This window comes from Trachinotus anak, unplaced genomic scaffold (genome assembly GCF_046630095.1).
Source record: "Trachinotus anak isolate AG129_WGS33_773 ecotype Australia unplaced genomic scaffold, CSIRO_AGI_Tana_v1 ptg000005l, whole genome shotgun sequence".
NCBI classification, from domain to species: Eukaryota; Metazoa; Chordata; class Actinopteri; order Carangiformes; family Carangidae; genus Trachinotus; species Trachinotus anak.
In genome coordinates, this window is record NW_027273856.1 from 22340879 (window position 1) to 22357303 (window position 16425).

The 16425-nt window shown below is 41.2% G+C and overlaps 1 protein-coding gene across 1 annotated transcript; it reads left to right on the forward strand.

Moving 5' to 3' along the window:
- The first annotated feature begins 452 nt into the window (after positions 1–452).
- adcy3b (adenylate cyclase 3b) lies at positions 453–16064 on the forward strand. The gene is made up of 21 exons (XM_071478996.1): positions 453–1170; positions 2655–6427; positions 6987–7136; positions 8291–8427; positions 8518–8629; positions 9596–9723; positions 10061–10219; positions 10298–10457; positions 10613–10720; positions 10870–10946; positions 11071–11232; positions 11400–11487; positions 11707–11823; positions 12563–12834; positions 12984–13065; positions 13262–13420; positions 13748–13894; positions 14042–14158; positions 14299–14425; positions 14511–14635; positions 14747–16064. The coding sequence occupies exons 2-21, from the start codon at positions 5771–5773 to the stop codon at positions 14927–14929; spliced, it is 3267 nt and encodes a 1088-aa protein (XP_071335097.1). The 5' UTR covers positions 453–1170; positions 2655–5770; the 3' UTR covers positions 14930–16064.
- The last annotated feature ends 361 nt before the right edge of the window (positions 16065–16425 follow it).

The following is a 16425-nucleotide window of genomic DNA, read 5'->3' on the forward strand; positions in this document are numbered from 1 at the left end:
GGTAAGACCCGCCTCGTTGACGCTTGGAGGCCAATGAACGACAAATGACAACCTTTGACTAAAGGTGCCTCTCGTTTGTCTTGATTGGGAACATCCTAAAGCACCTTGGGTGAGATCTGGCAAGTAACCCACAACGCAACTTGTAGGTATAGGACTTGTGTATTAGCCATAAGTAGAGATTTTTATTTTTTTTTAATCAGATTCCATCATCTTTTATAACATGTTCAATGTCATAATTGAAAGCCCTGATGAAGCACTCGGTGCATTTAATTTAACTTTACTCATAGGTCCTAGTTACTCATTATAATTAACATACAATCAGTAGTTTTCATATGTACTATTTCTTTAGAGTCCAGTTCCAATTAACTATTCCTGGTGAGCTTTATATTAATGCATCTGTACTTTCCCTCCCTTGCATGGATTTCATTGGGTAGGTCATGTATTCTTACCATGTTTCCATTTTGAATTTGATACATTTGGGGAAGTAGTGAGGATGTATGTTTCAATTTGATTTTCATTGATTGATTGACAGTAAAGGTGGGACTAGTTTAAAAAAACTTTGTATATAGTTTCATATTTAGTCTCCTTGGGGCCCCTCTAAGAGTTCACAAGAAAAATCGGAGTGGTTGTGAGAACATTTATTGGTCCGTCTGTGTTTTCTACTGTTACAGAGGGAGACTAAAAAGGGATCAACAGAGTGCAGCAACAGAATAAACACATCCAGTAGGAGGTGCACTAGGACTAGAAAATGTCCTGTCATGTCAACTGTTGCAAAGAGTTCAATCCTGTTCACATTATAACATGAATTCAGTCTCGTTAACACACAGAACAGAAAAACTCAAAGTTTTAGGTGTAAACCTGCAAAGCTGATAACTGTCTGATATTGCTCTGTCCTCTAATATTTTGGTGGGAGACGAGCTGTGTATCAATAAATAAATACTAAATACTAACAGTGGAAACATTTAAGAATTTTTACCATTTATATATATATATATAAAACCTGACAGAATAGGTCAGTCTTACGCTGTCAAACCAATACCCTGATACACTCCAATGTTTTCATGCATTTCATTGTAGTTCTGCCTACTGAGGGTTAAATGTGACATCAAACAGGAAAAGGTGGAGCTTATGAGCTGATGCCACAGGGAGCCATGACAGAAACAGGCCAGGGTAAGATCACGTCAGAAATATACTGCAAAACATAAACAGAAGAAAGCTAAACTTTAGATTTTTCACACACGTCTGACTTAAATGCAGCTGCTTCCATATGATGGACAGAGGACTCAGAATTATTCTTTGATCAGGATCTGAAAGCTGGAGCCATGTGATAGAGCTGCTGTGGTGATATTTGAAATTAATGATTATAGACAGAGCATAAATAAGCAGTTTTATAGAGAATCTGCTGCACTGACACAGGTTTATGAAGTAGGAGATGTAACCGGGACAGTCTGTTGAAATGTTTGTTGTCCTTTCTGTAGACTTCCTGGTTTTAAGTTTCAGCATGGACCTATTCAAGTGGTTTCACGTTCCTCTTAAAGCGACAGCAGCAGTTCAAAGCACATGCAGAACAGTACATGTATACAAGTGATTGTGGAAGTATCAATATACTTTCTTAAGTGAAAGTGGCATTACCACAGTATAAAAGCACCCAATTACAAGTAAAAGTCCTGCATTCCCTGTTTAGTTAATAAAAGTACATACGTATTATGTAAATATACTTGAAGTGCCCAACAGGATGGGATCTCAGTTTAATACTGTATTATTATGTGCTGTATATGATAATGATTTAACATAAAAGCAGCAGTTTACTGGAGCTGGTGGCAATGCAGCTCATACTGTTGGGTAGTTTGATCTATAATGTGGCATTATACTTTATATGCTGATCGTGTTTTGTTTGATAAATCTTGATGTTCAAAGTGACTATAGCTGTCAGATAAATATAGTGGAGTAAAACTATGATATTTCTATCTGTAATGTAGTAGAAAGCACAAAATGGAAACATACTTTTAGCTCCTGTTATATTAATAGTAATAACATCTATTCATATAGTATCAAAATCAGTGATTACAAAGTCCTCTACAAAGGGCAGGCATGTGCAAATAAAATAATGAAAGTGAAAACTGACTATTTGAAAAAATTCAAATAGTAAGTTTCCCAAAATGCAACTAAGTAGCATCTTTTGGTAGACATTGTATGGGAAAGCCCACATTTTTCAAACACCACGCCATTGTATGTAATGCCGGCTTTTTTGTTAAAGATTTGTAGTCCTGGGGTGCTTCAGTGGCTTAGGCCTTGGGATTTAAGGTGACAATCATGAACAGCAACAGCTTTGACTTGGCCTCTCCGGTCTCTCTCCATTCTTTTCCTGTAATCAACTCACTAATAAAGAGAAAAATGCCAGAGAAATGAAAAAATACAGAAAGCCAAGATAACCCTGATGACATCATAGGGGCTATTCTCTCAGACTTTAGAAAGCTCTGTCCAGACATACACATTATACAGTTGTACATTATACAACAGGCTGAGTATCCTCCCCCTCCCAGGAGTGAACTGAACTGCATTTGTATAATAGGTGAATGCACTTTGTTACTTTCAACCAGTCGTAAACAGTAGAACATACTCAACTTAAATCCTCATGTCTTTACCTCACCCAGGTGTGCTCAGCGTGGCGTCGAAACTGCTAAAAAGTGCGGCAGCAGGCTTTGCTTTTGGAGAAGCTGCATTGTTTGCAGTTGAGCCCACGCTGACTGAAGATGGCGTCCTGCTGAATGCTGCGACGCGGGCTGCTGGTCGAGCCAGTTCCACAGGTGTCGGGGTAGTGATGGCGTGCCTCGTGTTCACCTCAGCACTCATTTCTCTGGGAAGTGGTTTTCTCCTCGCTGCCATGGTGATGAAGCTGTTGACCAAGGTCGGAGTGAGGTTGCCATGGTTAGCGGAGGCCATGACAGGGGCCTCTGTTGTGGTGGGTGCTGTCACTACTGGAGTGTTAGTGGGCATCCTTCCACCGTGGATCTACATCGCAGCCCAAGCTGTTCTAGTGCTTATTGTCTACTCATACTCTAATATTAATGACATGACCACAGCCCTGGTAATCATCTTCACCACTCTCTACGTCAGTGTTGTTTATGGAAGGATGGGTGTCCTAATTGGACTCTTCATCATGGGATTGACAATCAGTTTCCTTTGTGCCCTACGAAAGGCCCTGACAGAAAGGTTGACACAAAGACCAAAACCTAAAACTGGGTGCAGACTCTTGGAGAGGATATTCTTCTACTCTGTTTTCGTGGGGATACTGGGATTTTCAATAGGTTTAGTAACAGGTGAGACAGGAGAAGGATCAGAGGCAGAGGTGGTTTTGATGCTGCAGTCAGTCCTCTGGGTGGCGTTTCTGTCCGCAGGGCTGCTAGGAGCTGGCCTGGGAACAGTGGCCATGGTGGGGCTTGGGCCAGAGATGGCTGGAAAGGTCGCTGTGGGAGCTGCTATAATATCATCAATGTCCTTGAGAGCTATTTTGCAATCAAGCGCTTCCCTGGGGGCATGCAGCAGCTTGGGGGGAACTTTGGGAGCAGCTACAGCAGCAGGGGTGTCACTTGGAGCTGCAAGTGTTGCAGCAAAACAAGCGTTCGGGTCTAGAAATTCAACTTTAACAGTTTTAGGTTCAGTTGCTGTCGGTGCAGTTCTGGCCACACGAGGTGTAGCGCTGACTGCAACTCTGCTGACAACATCAGAACTTATAACCATCACTCTTGTTGCAGTAGGGGCATTTGTTCTGGGTGCACCAAAGAGCCCGTTCCACACTCAAGTGAATCTACAAAGGGGCCTCCTCACGGGGGCAGAGCTAATTAAAGGAATCGGCATGGAGACAGTCACCGCAGCAGCAGCACCTATTGGAGCCGGGGCACTTGGGGCTGCAGCATTAGCCACCGCAGCTCTGGGGAGACTGGGGACTGTGGGAGTTGTGGTGGCTATATTGTTGGCTTTGGGAAGTACTCTAAGTGGCATGATAGGAAAATCACCACCAACAACAAGTTCACACAGAGACTGACTGACACTGAGTTTATTCCTTTCTCTCCTGCTGGTCACTACAAAGGCCCAAGGCCAAACACATATACTCAAAAACCAAAATCAACAAAAACCAGCAACCAACACCACCAACCACACCAAGTACAAAAAAATAAAGGTACAAATGATACAAATGAAAACTGAAAAAAATTTAAATAATGTCTACACTTAAGCACTCTCGTTGCCATTTTTGTCTCAAAAGGTGATGTTTATGTATATCACTTTTTAAGAAGCTTAAAAGAATTGCTGCCTTATGTTTGCTTAAGCTTGCATGTCTCAGGAATATAATAGTGATAGTGTTGTGCTTCACTTGTAAGTCACTTTGGATCAAAGTTTTCTGCCAAATAAGTAATTGGAAATGTAAATGTAATAAAGGGTTTCCAGATTTTCTCAAAGACATTTTGTCTGTGTCTCACTGTGGAAGTCATCTTATTTAATAATGTGCACAATGTCATTTCATTCATCCATTCTTTAATACTTGGACTATTTGTTTTCCTCCAATAAAGAGCAATAAGCCATTTGGTCTGAAAGATACATACATTAAAAAGTGTGTATTCTTTTCCCCTTAGTTTTAAGTTGGAAGGACACGAGAGGTTGAGAAGTAACTGAAAGAAGAAATCAAGCCTTCACCTGTAGGGCCAAACATGTGAGCGAAGGGAGACAATTTGTGTGCATATGCATGTGTGCAGAGAGACTTTAATTAGTTTAAATTTATTCTATTGTGTGATGCACTTTTTAGATTTACTGATTTCTTTTACATAAAATCAAACCTGACAGCTATTTCTTAAACATGCATTGTAGTGGCTACCAGTGTTGAATAAAACAGATGAGAAATGTTAATATGGTGTATTTATTCACTGATATATTAGTCCCTTATCAGTGTAGAGAAAGTATGGGACTGATTGCCATTTAGCGCTACAGAATAAAATAAATTGTTAATTAGCTGACTTTTTGTGGAGTAGCTTTAATGATCCCTTTACCTGACTTGCCACATTTCCCAAGACATGATTACAGGCTGGCAGTTACTTTGGTTTCATCTTAGCAACAGTAACAGAGGGCTTGATGTTTAGAAAAGGGAGGGGGTGGTGGGTGGGAGGAGAAAGAAGCAAAGACTGGTGGCACAAGACAGAGCAGCATCTTAGAATAGATGAAGTTGTGGAGAGCTCACTATCATTAAATGAAATATGGATTTACACACCAAAATGTGGTGTCAGTCTGCCTGTGTGCGGTCATATAACCCTGTCTGAAGAGATGATATGTTGCATGCAAATGGATTTCCAACAGAAGCTCGAAGTTTTGCTGGTCCTCCATGTCAGCAAACAGGACTTCAGCTGCAAGAAGAGGCTGCAAGATTTTTTTCAGCTGAAACAGCCTGAGGACAAGAGGTTCTAATAATCTTGTGTATTTTAAGGAGTTAAATACAATTACAAGAAGAAACATGGTGATAAACTCTAGAGGTAAGAGACTTTTCATGGTGGATATATAACAAGATCAGTTGTTGGAACTGTACTCTTCATCCTGGAGTGGAATTACTGTCTGCACGGAAATGTTTTTGATAAATCTTTGCATCATTAAACGCTTGACAATGTAATTTCCACTCAAAGATGGGACACGTGTCGAGTTTTCCTTGTGTTTTGGCGTTCTGTGCACTTCAGGAATACTAACACAGTATTACATGAATCAAGAGGAATACCTTCACTAAACCAACATGTCTCTGAACCGGGTCCATACAACAGACACGGAGCCGTCTGCGGAGTACTCCGGGCAGGCTCCCAGTGACCCGGGTGGGACGCGGGAGGTGACCGTGCTCCAGTCGAGACGCGGCCGGTGGCTGCCGGGCGCTGTGCGCCTCACCTTCACGCCCGAGTCCCTGGAGAGGCTCTACCAGAGCTACTTCCGGCGCCAGAGACAGGAGAACCTGCTGATGCTGGCTATGTTTGGCGCGCTTTTCAACAGCTTCATCATCATCATGTGCGCTGTGGTGTACACCGAGGACAAACTGGCGATGGTGGTGGTCGCAGCTGTGGGACTGGCCGCGGACATCGTGCTGTACCTGCTGTGCTGGTTTCAGAGGCTCCCTGCTTCACCGGTGTTACGCGGAGCAGTGCCCTACATCCTGTGGCTGACGATCACCATCCACGTTTTATGTTACCTGGGGCTGAACAACGAGCGTTTCCCTCACGCCAGCGACTCAGTGGGCTGGCAGGCCTTTTTCAGTTTCTCCAGCTTTCTGACACTGCCCCTGGGCCTGGTGCCTCTCCTGCTGCTCACGGCCCTCTCCTCCGGGATACACACCCTGGTTTTGGGGGTGACTGTTGCTCAAAGGTTTGATGCCAACCTGCAGGGGCCCATGCTGGTGAGACAGGTAAATGTGGCATCTCAGTAAAGTGACAAAAAGCACAATGAGTCACACTTGTCTTCATTGTTTCTTTGACACAATGTTTCTTTGACACAATTATTCATTAAACAAATAATGTAATGATTTTGTAACTACAGTATATTCTTGTGATTTCAAATTTCTCCTAATTTTTTGGTAGTTTTTTGGTATAACCCTTAATGCCTCGAGGTAAAATGTACAAAAAAGAAAGAAAGAAAAATTGATATTAATTGTTTTTACTTACAATGTAGTTGGAAGCCAAGGTTGGAATTGCTGATGTGTTACCTTTTCTTACTTTGTTTCTTTAACATCATATCTCTCACTCAACTGCATATGAATTCAGTCTTTAAATATTAATACCTTTATTTTGAAAAGCCAATCCAATCAGTCCTGAGCCTGTTTTGGGTTCTCTCTGAAAAAAATGTGGCACCTTGGTCAGACACAAAGTCCAGTTTCAGCTAAAGAGTTAAATACAGTTTCTGCATTCAGCTACAAACCTCAAATGACCCCATGCACGCGCAAACACACATGCTCTCTTCCTCCTCAGCTTTTAGCCAACATCATGCTGTACCTGTGTGCAGCCCTAGTGGGTGTGATGTCCTACTACATGGCGGACAGGAAATACAGAACGGCTTTTCTGGAAGCACGCCAGTCACTGGAGGTGAAACTCACCCTGGAGGAGCAGAGTACCCAGCAGGTAAGTGGGGCACACACACACACACAAACACACAAACTAACATACACAATGACACAGAAATCCTTTGCTTAATGAGATGATACATTTCCTTATTTTGGGCAGACCCGCATACAGCATGCACAAACACACAGGTACACCTCTGAGGTAGAGCACCCTGTGCTGCCTCATTATGGTGTGTTTTGCTCAGCGCGGGACTAATAGGTTGATTAGAGAGATGGTTGTTTTCACCAGCGGAGACACCGTTAGGGACCTGGCACAATGCGGTCATCTTAAGTTCTGTGACAACCAATACAAACTTTACCAACCTTTACCAAAACTGTGGGAAGATAGAATTAGGTCTTATTTTTGATGTATTTTAAAAGTTTAAGTTTTTACTTTTTTTTTGGTATTTACTCCTCATTTTACTGCTTTTAACTTCCTTTTGTGTTAGCTTATTCTCATTCTACTCACAGGTTACATTTCACATCTTTTTGTATTGCTTTATCAGTGTTGCCTTTTCTATTCACTCCATCCTTTTGCAGCTGCTCTTTTTCTCTATGTTATCTATGGTCCATCCACTTATAAGCTAATTATCTTAGCTATCATTTGTGTCTCTCAAATCAGGGGTTGAAGGAGTGAAGATATAGTTTGGGCTTCATTAATCAATCCCATTATGAATAAACAGGCAATGATACAGTTTTCCTTTCACAAACAGTTTACAATATTATGTATTCCTTCTCATGCCACAGGAGTGCCAGTATCTGACAATTTATTTATTTGTTGAAGTCACAGATATTGTGTCCTGTACCGTTGCCAACCTTGCCTTTGTTAATTTCATTCCTCCACACTTGCTTAATTCTTTCCAAGATCCCGACTGTGACAATTAAAAGGCAGCAGACCTGTGAGAGTTGTTCAGGCGGGGGTGGAAAAGATGGTGAAGTGGTGAAAGAAAGTGGAGGAAGAATTCCCAAATTGCCTTATCAAGTAGGGGGTTGTGGACAGATAGATGACAGATAGAACTGGCCAACCAGAACACGTCTGACCAGTTGACAGGATCTCTTGAGGATCCCTTTACTGCCTCAGTGATGCTGTGTACGCACATGGGACAATTTATTCCAATTTATTCTTTCTGTCATTACTAAACATGAACCTCTCTTGACTGCCTGTCCACGTAGGAGGAATTATTACTGTCTATCCTGCCCAAACACATCGCTGATGAGATGCTGCAGGGCATGAAGAAGGAGGCCAATCAGAAAGAAGTCCAGCAGCAGCAGTTCAACACTATGTACATGTACCGCCATGAAAGCGTCAGGTCAGCTTCAAAATAAATTTTTTGATGAAAGGGTGAAGGTTTATGTAACTTGTTGAGTGTTTCATTTCACCATGTACACTTTCGCTGCAGTATCCTGTTTGCTGACATCGTGGGCTTCACCCAGCTGTCCTCAGCCTGTAGTGCCCAGGAGCTCGTGAAGCTGCTCAACCAACTGTTTGCACGTTTCGATAAACTGGCAGCAGTGAGTATCTGTTTGTATGTTGCTGTATTTTCCCCTGTGCTTCTCTGTCCTCCTCCCCTAAAACAGCTTAGATTGTGAGTCAAATTTGATGAAAACAATAGGAGCCATATTACACAAACTTCCGATCTTCAGTCTTGAGTATAAGATGGGATTTTTCCCAATATAGAATTGCAGAGGCAAATCCTAACCAACCTTTCTTACCTCATCGTATCTTATCTCAGGTCGGGAAATCCTAAATATTCAATCCAAAATCACCTTTTATGTCTGTTACTTTGCAACCAACGCTACTTTTCACATTTCACCTCACTGAGGTATTGTTTAGATTTTTCAAAATGAAAAGTGGAACAACGACCTAAAGACAGACGAGTTAGAAGTGTTGGTAACATGTGTATAAACAACAACAACAACGCTAACTCAGGAGATAAAAGAGAGAGAGTGGGCTAAGACAGCCTGTATCTACTAATGAATGTCTTCAAACCACAGCACATCATAAGGCTCTGTCATAAGCCTCTCAATGACTAAGATCTGCCTGTTGACATTTCGTTGGTTGTGTAAGGATTAAAAAAGTTTGCCTAGCTTAGTGGTGGAAAAGTTAAACTTAGGATAGCAGTATAATAACGGCTATACTAAAGTTAGGAGAGTTTATTCAAGATTTTGGGAAGTTAGGAAGCTTGTGTAATACACTTTTCCTATCTTAAGTTCGCATAGGAATATTGACCTATCTGTAATGTATCTGTAATGTAACCTTAATAACCATGGTAACCAAACAGTTAAGATATAATCTGCAAGTTAGGATGTTTTTGCAATACGGCCCCGGGACTATATCGGTGGAAGGAGCACTGACTGATGAGTCTTTTTTTTGTTTTGTTGTTGTGTTGTTGTAATGAGCTCTGCCAAATGAACTTGTGAAACTTGAAGTATTGGGAATGTGTAATTTAAATCTGGATGTCTGGCCTCATTCTACAGCAACATCACCAACTGAGGATTAAGATTCTTGGTGACTGCTACTATTGTATCTGTGGTCTTCCTGACTTCAGAGACGACCACGCTGCCTGCTCCATAAAGATGGGCCTTGCCATGGTAGAAGCCATCTCGTGAGTCGTGATTTTACTTTCACAGTTAATAAAGAAAACACACATTTTTATTCGTATCACAAGAGGAATTCACAATTACTCTAAGAGGAAGATGTGGTCACACAGGACAAGTATGGCAAAATAAAAGACAGGAAGACAACAATGCCCATCTCTAATCATTTTTGGGATTAGAGACGGGAATGCAAAAAAATAGATAACAAAGTTATAAAAGTTGTACATTTGGAATAAGAAGAGGGTAGAGGGATTCTATAGGAAATTTAGAAAGCAAAGAAAAGTTTTTTGTCTCATAATGACTTAAAGAGGCCACATTGATCTTCTGCTCTCCCTCTTGTTCCAGGTATGTGCGAGACAAAACAAAAACTGATGTGGACATGCGTGTGGGCGTCCACACTGGCACGGTGCTGGGAGGAGTGCTCGGTCAGAAGAGGTGGCAGTTTGATGTTTGGTCCACAGACGTCACTGTAGCCAATAAGATGGAGTCTGGAGGGATTCCTGGGTAAGCGAGTAATACTCTCATGGCGAGCAGTCAAATTACTGTCTGTATTTTATTTTAAATGGTGTGTGCGCTACACAGGAGAGTGCATATTTCCCAGACCACCAAGGACAGTCTGCACGGAGAATTTGAACTGGAGCCGGGCAATGGCGGAGAGAGGTGCGAGTACCTGCTGGAGAAAGGCATCGACACTTACTTGGTTCTGGTGCCTGAACAGGTGGCAAATGGGCTCAGTGGAAAAGTGAGTGGTTTTAGTGCTATTCTGATTTTATATTTCTGGTTTCTTTCAGGCCAATAACTCACAGACCTAAGGTTTGCTTGAATCCAAAACAAAGAAAATCCATCCAATTATTTATGTATCATTAACAGCTGTTCTTCCTGCTTCTCCTCCCTTAGAAACCCAGCACATTGTACAACAGAAATTCAAGCAATTTGATCAACACTACAGCAGCCAATGGGAACGCAGCCTCACCCCAGTCCACGCCCACTGAGTCTAAACAGGAGGTGAACTATGATAAATGTCTTTAGAGTTTCATTTCAGCACCCATGGGTAAAGAGTGTATTAATACCAATGCATAGAAATGCTCAGGCAATCTTTGTAAGTTCACATGAGAATTGTACCCTGGTCTGATCTCTGTTTTTCTTATTCTCAGAGGAATAAGATGGTGGAGGAGCAAGTGATCAACAGACGACTGCAGCAGGAGCTGCTGGAGAGGGAAACTCAACAAATGTAAGAAGATAGGAGAAATAAAAAGGAATGAGGGGAGCAGCATTAGAAGGATGTTAAAGTTAGCAAAGATGACAAAAAAACTGGACACACATTTACGCCACTGTACGTCCTGTGTTTCTCACAGAATGAAGGATCATCAGATCAACCCTGTATCTTTGCGTTTTGTGGATGGAAACCTGGAGGAGCATTACTCCTCAGAGAAGGAGAAGCGAAGTGGAGCGGCCTTCTGCTGCTGCATGATAGTGCTCTTTTTCATTACAGTAATGCAGGTGTTCATAGATCCACTGTGAGTTTGTATGCATGACTTTTAATCAATGAAATGCACGCACACCTAATGTGGAAGCTCAATACATGCAGACTGAATGAAATTCTCCTGAAATTCTCTTGGACCATCATCACTGAACATTTGCTCTGTTATATGTGCCTGACAGAAAATGTGTGTTCTTGTTCTAGGCTGGCTGTGAACTATGTGACTCTTGCAATAGGAGAGGTTTTGTTGCTAATCCTCACAGTGTGCTCTCTGGCTGCCATCTTCCCCAGGGTGAGAAAGCAAAAAAAGTGTCCTCGGTTCTGGAGATGGGAAGCACAATTTACTGTGTAATCTCTCACATTGGCTAATTGTACAAACCCTTTCAATGCCGGTGTATATGCACCGGAAAAGGGAAGATTTGTGTGAGAATGAACACTCACATGGACATTTGTGACCTGTTGAGTGCGCTACACTTGATGTTGATCATAATGACATTGATTTTTGTCACAGATGTTCTCCAAGAGGTTGGTGTCTTTCTCAATGTGGATTGATCGCACCCGCTGGGCAAGAAACACATGGGCCATGGCAGCAATATTTGTTCTTACCATGGCTGTGATCGCTGACATGGTACGATTCCAACACAGTTCTGATCCACTGTGTGTGTGTGTGTGTGCATGTGTATGTGCCAGTGTTTAAATAATGGATGATATGGTGGTTTTTTGCTCGTGGTGTATGAATTTTTATAACTCATAAGAAAAAAATATATTGTGAAAAATCAAAGTACGTTGATGCAAAAATCTTCTAAATCAAATGTAGCCATCTTTGTACACTGTACATTGTCAAATTACCCAAACCGAGTGTGTATGTGTGTGCGTGTGTGTGTTGCCATTTGTGTGTTTCCACTTTGTCCTCATCAAACTATCACTGGCTTTTATGTGTCTGCCTACATGCTCCCAGTGGGGTCCATTAGTTGTCTGTTTCGCTGCCTGCTGCCTCATTTGTCACGGCCCCACAGGAGCAGCCTGTTACACACACTGCTGCCTTCAAGGTCTGACAGGAATACAGGACGCCAAAGTCAACATTCATTTTTTTCTGTCTTAGTTGTCATGTTTAAGTGACAGTCACACTTTGAAAAAAAAAAGAATTGACACTGGTTTACTATTTCTATTGTTGCCATCGTTGCAGTTTTCTCAACATATATTTCGAGTAATTAAATAATTATTAACATCACACAGCTTCCTACACTAAATCTACAGCTTATATTTGAAATGTGACTTTAACAGGTTCATGTTTACACACGCTGAAATTAAGAAATGAATTAACTGGATGCATGAATAAATTGTAAATTTTATTTTTGATGTTGCAGCTCAGTTGTGCACCACCATCCCTCCGACTCTTCAACAGCACCTCTGGCCCCGTCTTGGAGTCACTTGGTGACCAAGGCTGTGCCGAAAACCCAAAGCACTACAGCTTCATGGCTGTGATGTCACTCATCGCAACCGCCATGTTGGTACAGGTCAGCCATCTGATTAAACTGGGCCTCATGGTGCTGGTTGTGACAGCAACTGGAGCAGTTAATATCTACAGCTGGCGGGACATTTATGACCTGTATGACTATATACAGTTTGCCTCCTACAGGTGAGAAAGGGATAAAACAGATCAATGAATAGTGTTTTTTCCTCTACTTCAACTGAAAATATATTTGGTGTTTATAAAATACAATATAAGAGCAGTGTAACTATAAGCACAAAGACCTTTATGTGTTATCACTGTCTTTGTGTTTCCAGAACATCTACAGTGCCATCTAAGTACCTCATGACCATCATGATTATCATCATGATGATTGGCTTCTATTTCTTCGCCCGCCACGTGAGTCACTTCCCCCTGTACACCCACACAGTATCACACTTAGCTGACCCACAGCCTGTCTGCTACAGCCTTGAAAGTCAGCATTTACACAAGACAGATTCCTCCAACTCTCAAAATTTGTAATTGCAGATATTTCTCTTCAAATGTCTCACTAACTTACTTGAATTTTTTTCAAACGGTGTGTCTGTGTGTACAGCTGGAGCGTCAGTCTAGGAAGCTGTTCCTGTGGAAGATTGGTGTCCATGACCAGAAGGAGAGAGTGTTTGAGATGAGACGCTGGAACGAAGCACTGGTCACCAACATGCTGCCCGAACACGTGGCCAAACACTTCCTTGGTTCTAAGAAGAGAGATGAGGTACATATGAATGTGTGCTAAGTTACGGTATCACTTACATATGTGGGTGTTTTGGGGGCATTAATAAAATAAAAATAAAATGATGCTATTTCAAAGCCATTCCAACTCTCATTTTAATCAGGGGCAACAGAAATAACTCATCAGAAGCATCTTAAGCAACCGCATATACTTAATTTCACCATATTACAGTGCCATCTTGTGGTTTATTTCATAATTGCATATTAGTGATCTGGTGTATTCTAATAATCAGTCATAATGAGCTTTATCAAAGACAAAAATAGCAATGTAAAATCAAAGCAAACTAACATCTTCATTCATTATTCATAGGAGCTGTATAGCCAGTCCTACGAGGAAATAGGTGTGATGTTTGCTTCCATCCCCAACTTTTCTGACTTCTACACTGAAGAGAGCATCAACAACGGAGGGCTTGAGTGTCTCAGGATTCTCAATGAGATCATCTCCGACTTTGACAGTGTGAGTTCTGGCAGTATTTCTGCAGCTGGTTGCATATGTGGAGATTTAATAGTGCTACTCTCATGTGGCATCACGGTGCAAACAAATTGCAGAGGTTTTGATGCCTACAACTCCCGGAGACTAAGTGATGTCCACTTTCTCCGCCAGTTACTCGACAGGGATGAGTTCCGCTGCATTACTAAGATCAAGACGATAGGAAGCACCTACATGGCTGCATCAGGACTCACCCCAGAAAGCAACACCAATGGATACAGCACCCGCAAGGTGTGACACTTCTGTTGCTTCTATCTGACAAATAAACCTTGTTGCATGTGTAACAGTCTGCTGCTACACAGTTCCATCTCCACTAGTGCTGTTAATGGTGATGATGGTCATCATGGGAGATATGTACTGTCGTTCCACAGCCAGAGGAGCAGTCACTGATTGAGCGCTGGCAGCACCTCGCTGACCTGGCAGACTTTGCCTTGGCCATGCAAGTCACCCTCAACAACCTTAACAAACAGTCCTTCAACAACTTCATGCTCCGAATCGGTCAGTGTGTGAGTGTGTGTTTGTATTTGTCTGTCTGTGTGCACAGTTACAAGCGTGTATGTTCACCTTTTCTGATCCCCTTCAGGTCTGAATAAGGGAGGAGTTCTGGCTGGAGTGATTGGAGCTCGTAAACCTCACTATGACATCTGGGGCAACACAGTCAATGTGGCCAGCAGGATGGAGTCCACTGGAGTGATGGGAAATATCCAGGTAGCACACACACACACAAAAGCACACATACCACACAATTGAACATCTCCTTCCAGTGCTCCCTGTTTCTTATTTTAAGCTTATTTTTAACTTTCCTTTTTCTGCCCTCAGGTGGTGGAGGACTGCCACAACATCCTAAAGCAGTATGGCTTCCGCTTCATCCGAAGGGGACCCATATTTGTCAAAGGAAAAGGAGAGCTGCTGACCTTTTTCATGAAAGGCAAAGACAAACAAAGTAGCAATGGTGGTCCAGTGACCACTGCCCTTCCACACCAAGTTGGGGACCTTTCATGACTATTTCCACCTGAGGACATGTCATTAACACAAGGATAACACTGGGCAGAACAGCCATTCTGCTTCACTTCTCTCATATACACAGTTTATTTACCTAGATCTTTTTCATACACACTGTAGCAACATAAAGCATAGGCCAAAAGAACAAAATGATACTATTATGAGCATTACAACTGTGAAATACCATTTCGGCCACAAGGAAATTTAAGACCGGAATTCTGAACAGTTGTACGTAAATCAGGAATACAGTTAAATATCTCACAGAGCTCCTGCATTAAAGGTTTTATTACTTTGCACTTGATTCATAGAGTGCAATGAGAATTACAAGCTGGGAACAGTCATATAAATTACTTTCTTTTGTTGTTTTACCTCCAGCTCAGGTTTTGTAAAACAATGTAGGTTGACCACACTATTTATACTGTTTTAATAAAAAAAAATGTTTGCACCAAATTTTTGAGATTTCTTTTTTTTTTTGCCATGTGGTGTGGATGGTAATGTTAGCTGGTGGCTCTGCTGGTCCAAGGACAATGCCCAAATGGAGCAAGCCACTGCATAGGCCTACACATGCAGCTTTTATGTGGATGGGTCTGGCTGGATCAGATAAATTACCAAATAGTGGGATTAGATTAAAGGCCCACAGAGATGTTATAAATTATTCTGACTGATGACTAATCTCAAATAAAGAGAAAATTCCAATTTATGCTTTAAATTATGACACCACTGTGTAAGATTTGTAAGTTTTGTAATTGCATTTTGTTTTGTTGGAAAAATAAAATTAATTACCTATGCCAGACAATATTGGAAGTGTTCATTACTTTTATTCAGGATGATTGGTAATTAAAACCGATTAGCGTGATAACTAGTCTAATTATAAATACAATGGAAGTTTATCTGGCCACTTGTTGCTTGTTCATTCATGCGTTTGTTCATTCATCAATTAATTAATTCATTTACAGATAGGCCCAACTATCAAAACTCAAAACTACTGAAACCCAACTCTTATTATGCAGGCTGACTCACTGTAATGCGTACTGGGACGTTTAATACAACCAAGCCAGCAGCAGTTTTATTAGTTACATCTGTGCTGTTCCTGCTATGACAAGTCAAACTTTCTGATGTAAAAAAAAGTTAGTGCTTCTTTCTATCATCATAATTAGCCTAATAAAAATAATCACATTCATTTAATAATATGAAAGTATATAATATATAATATATATTATTTATTTAATATATAAAAGTGTAATGATGATGGTTTATAAAAGTGACTGGAATTAATTGGTAGAGTAGTGGTAGATCTCTGAGTTTTACTTAGATACTATAAAGGCCTATTTCCTGAGATAAGTAATTTGGGGATACATGATTTATTGAGATGTGAATGGTTTCATGTTAAAATGTAAAGGGCGCCTGTGGAAAGACAATATGAAATTCATACATTATGCTAATGTAAAATTGCCGATATATTGGAGTCATGTCTCGGGGAACATTCAAATGAATTT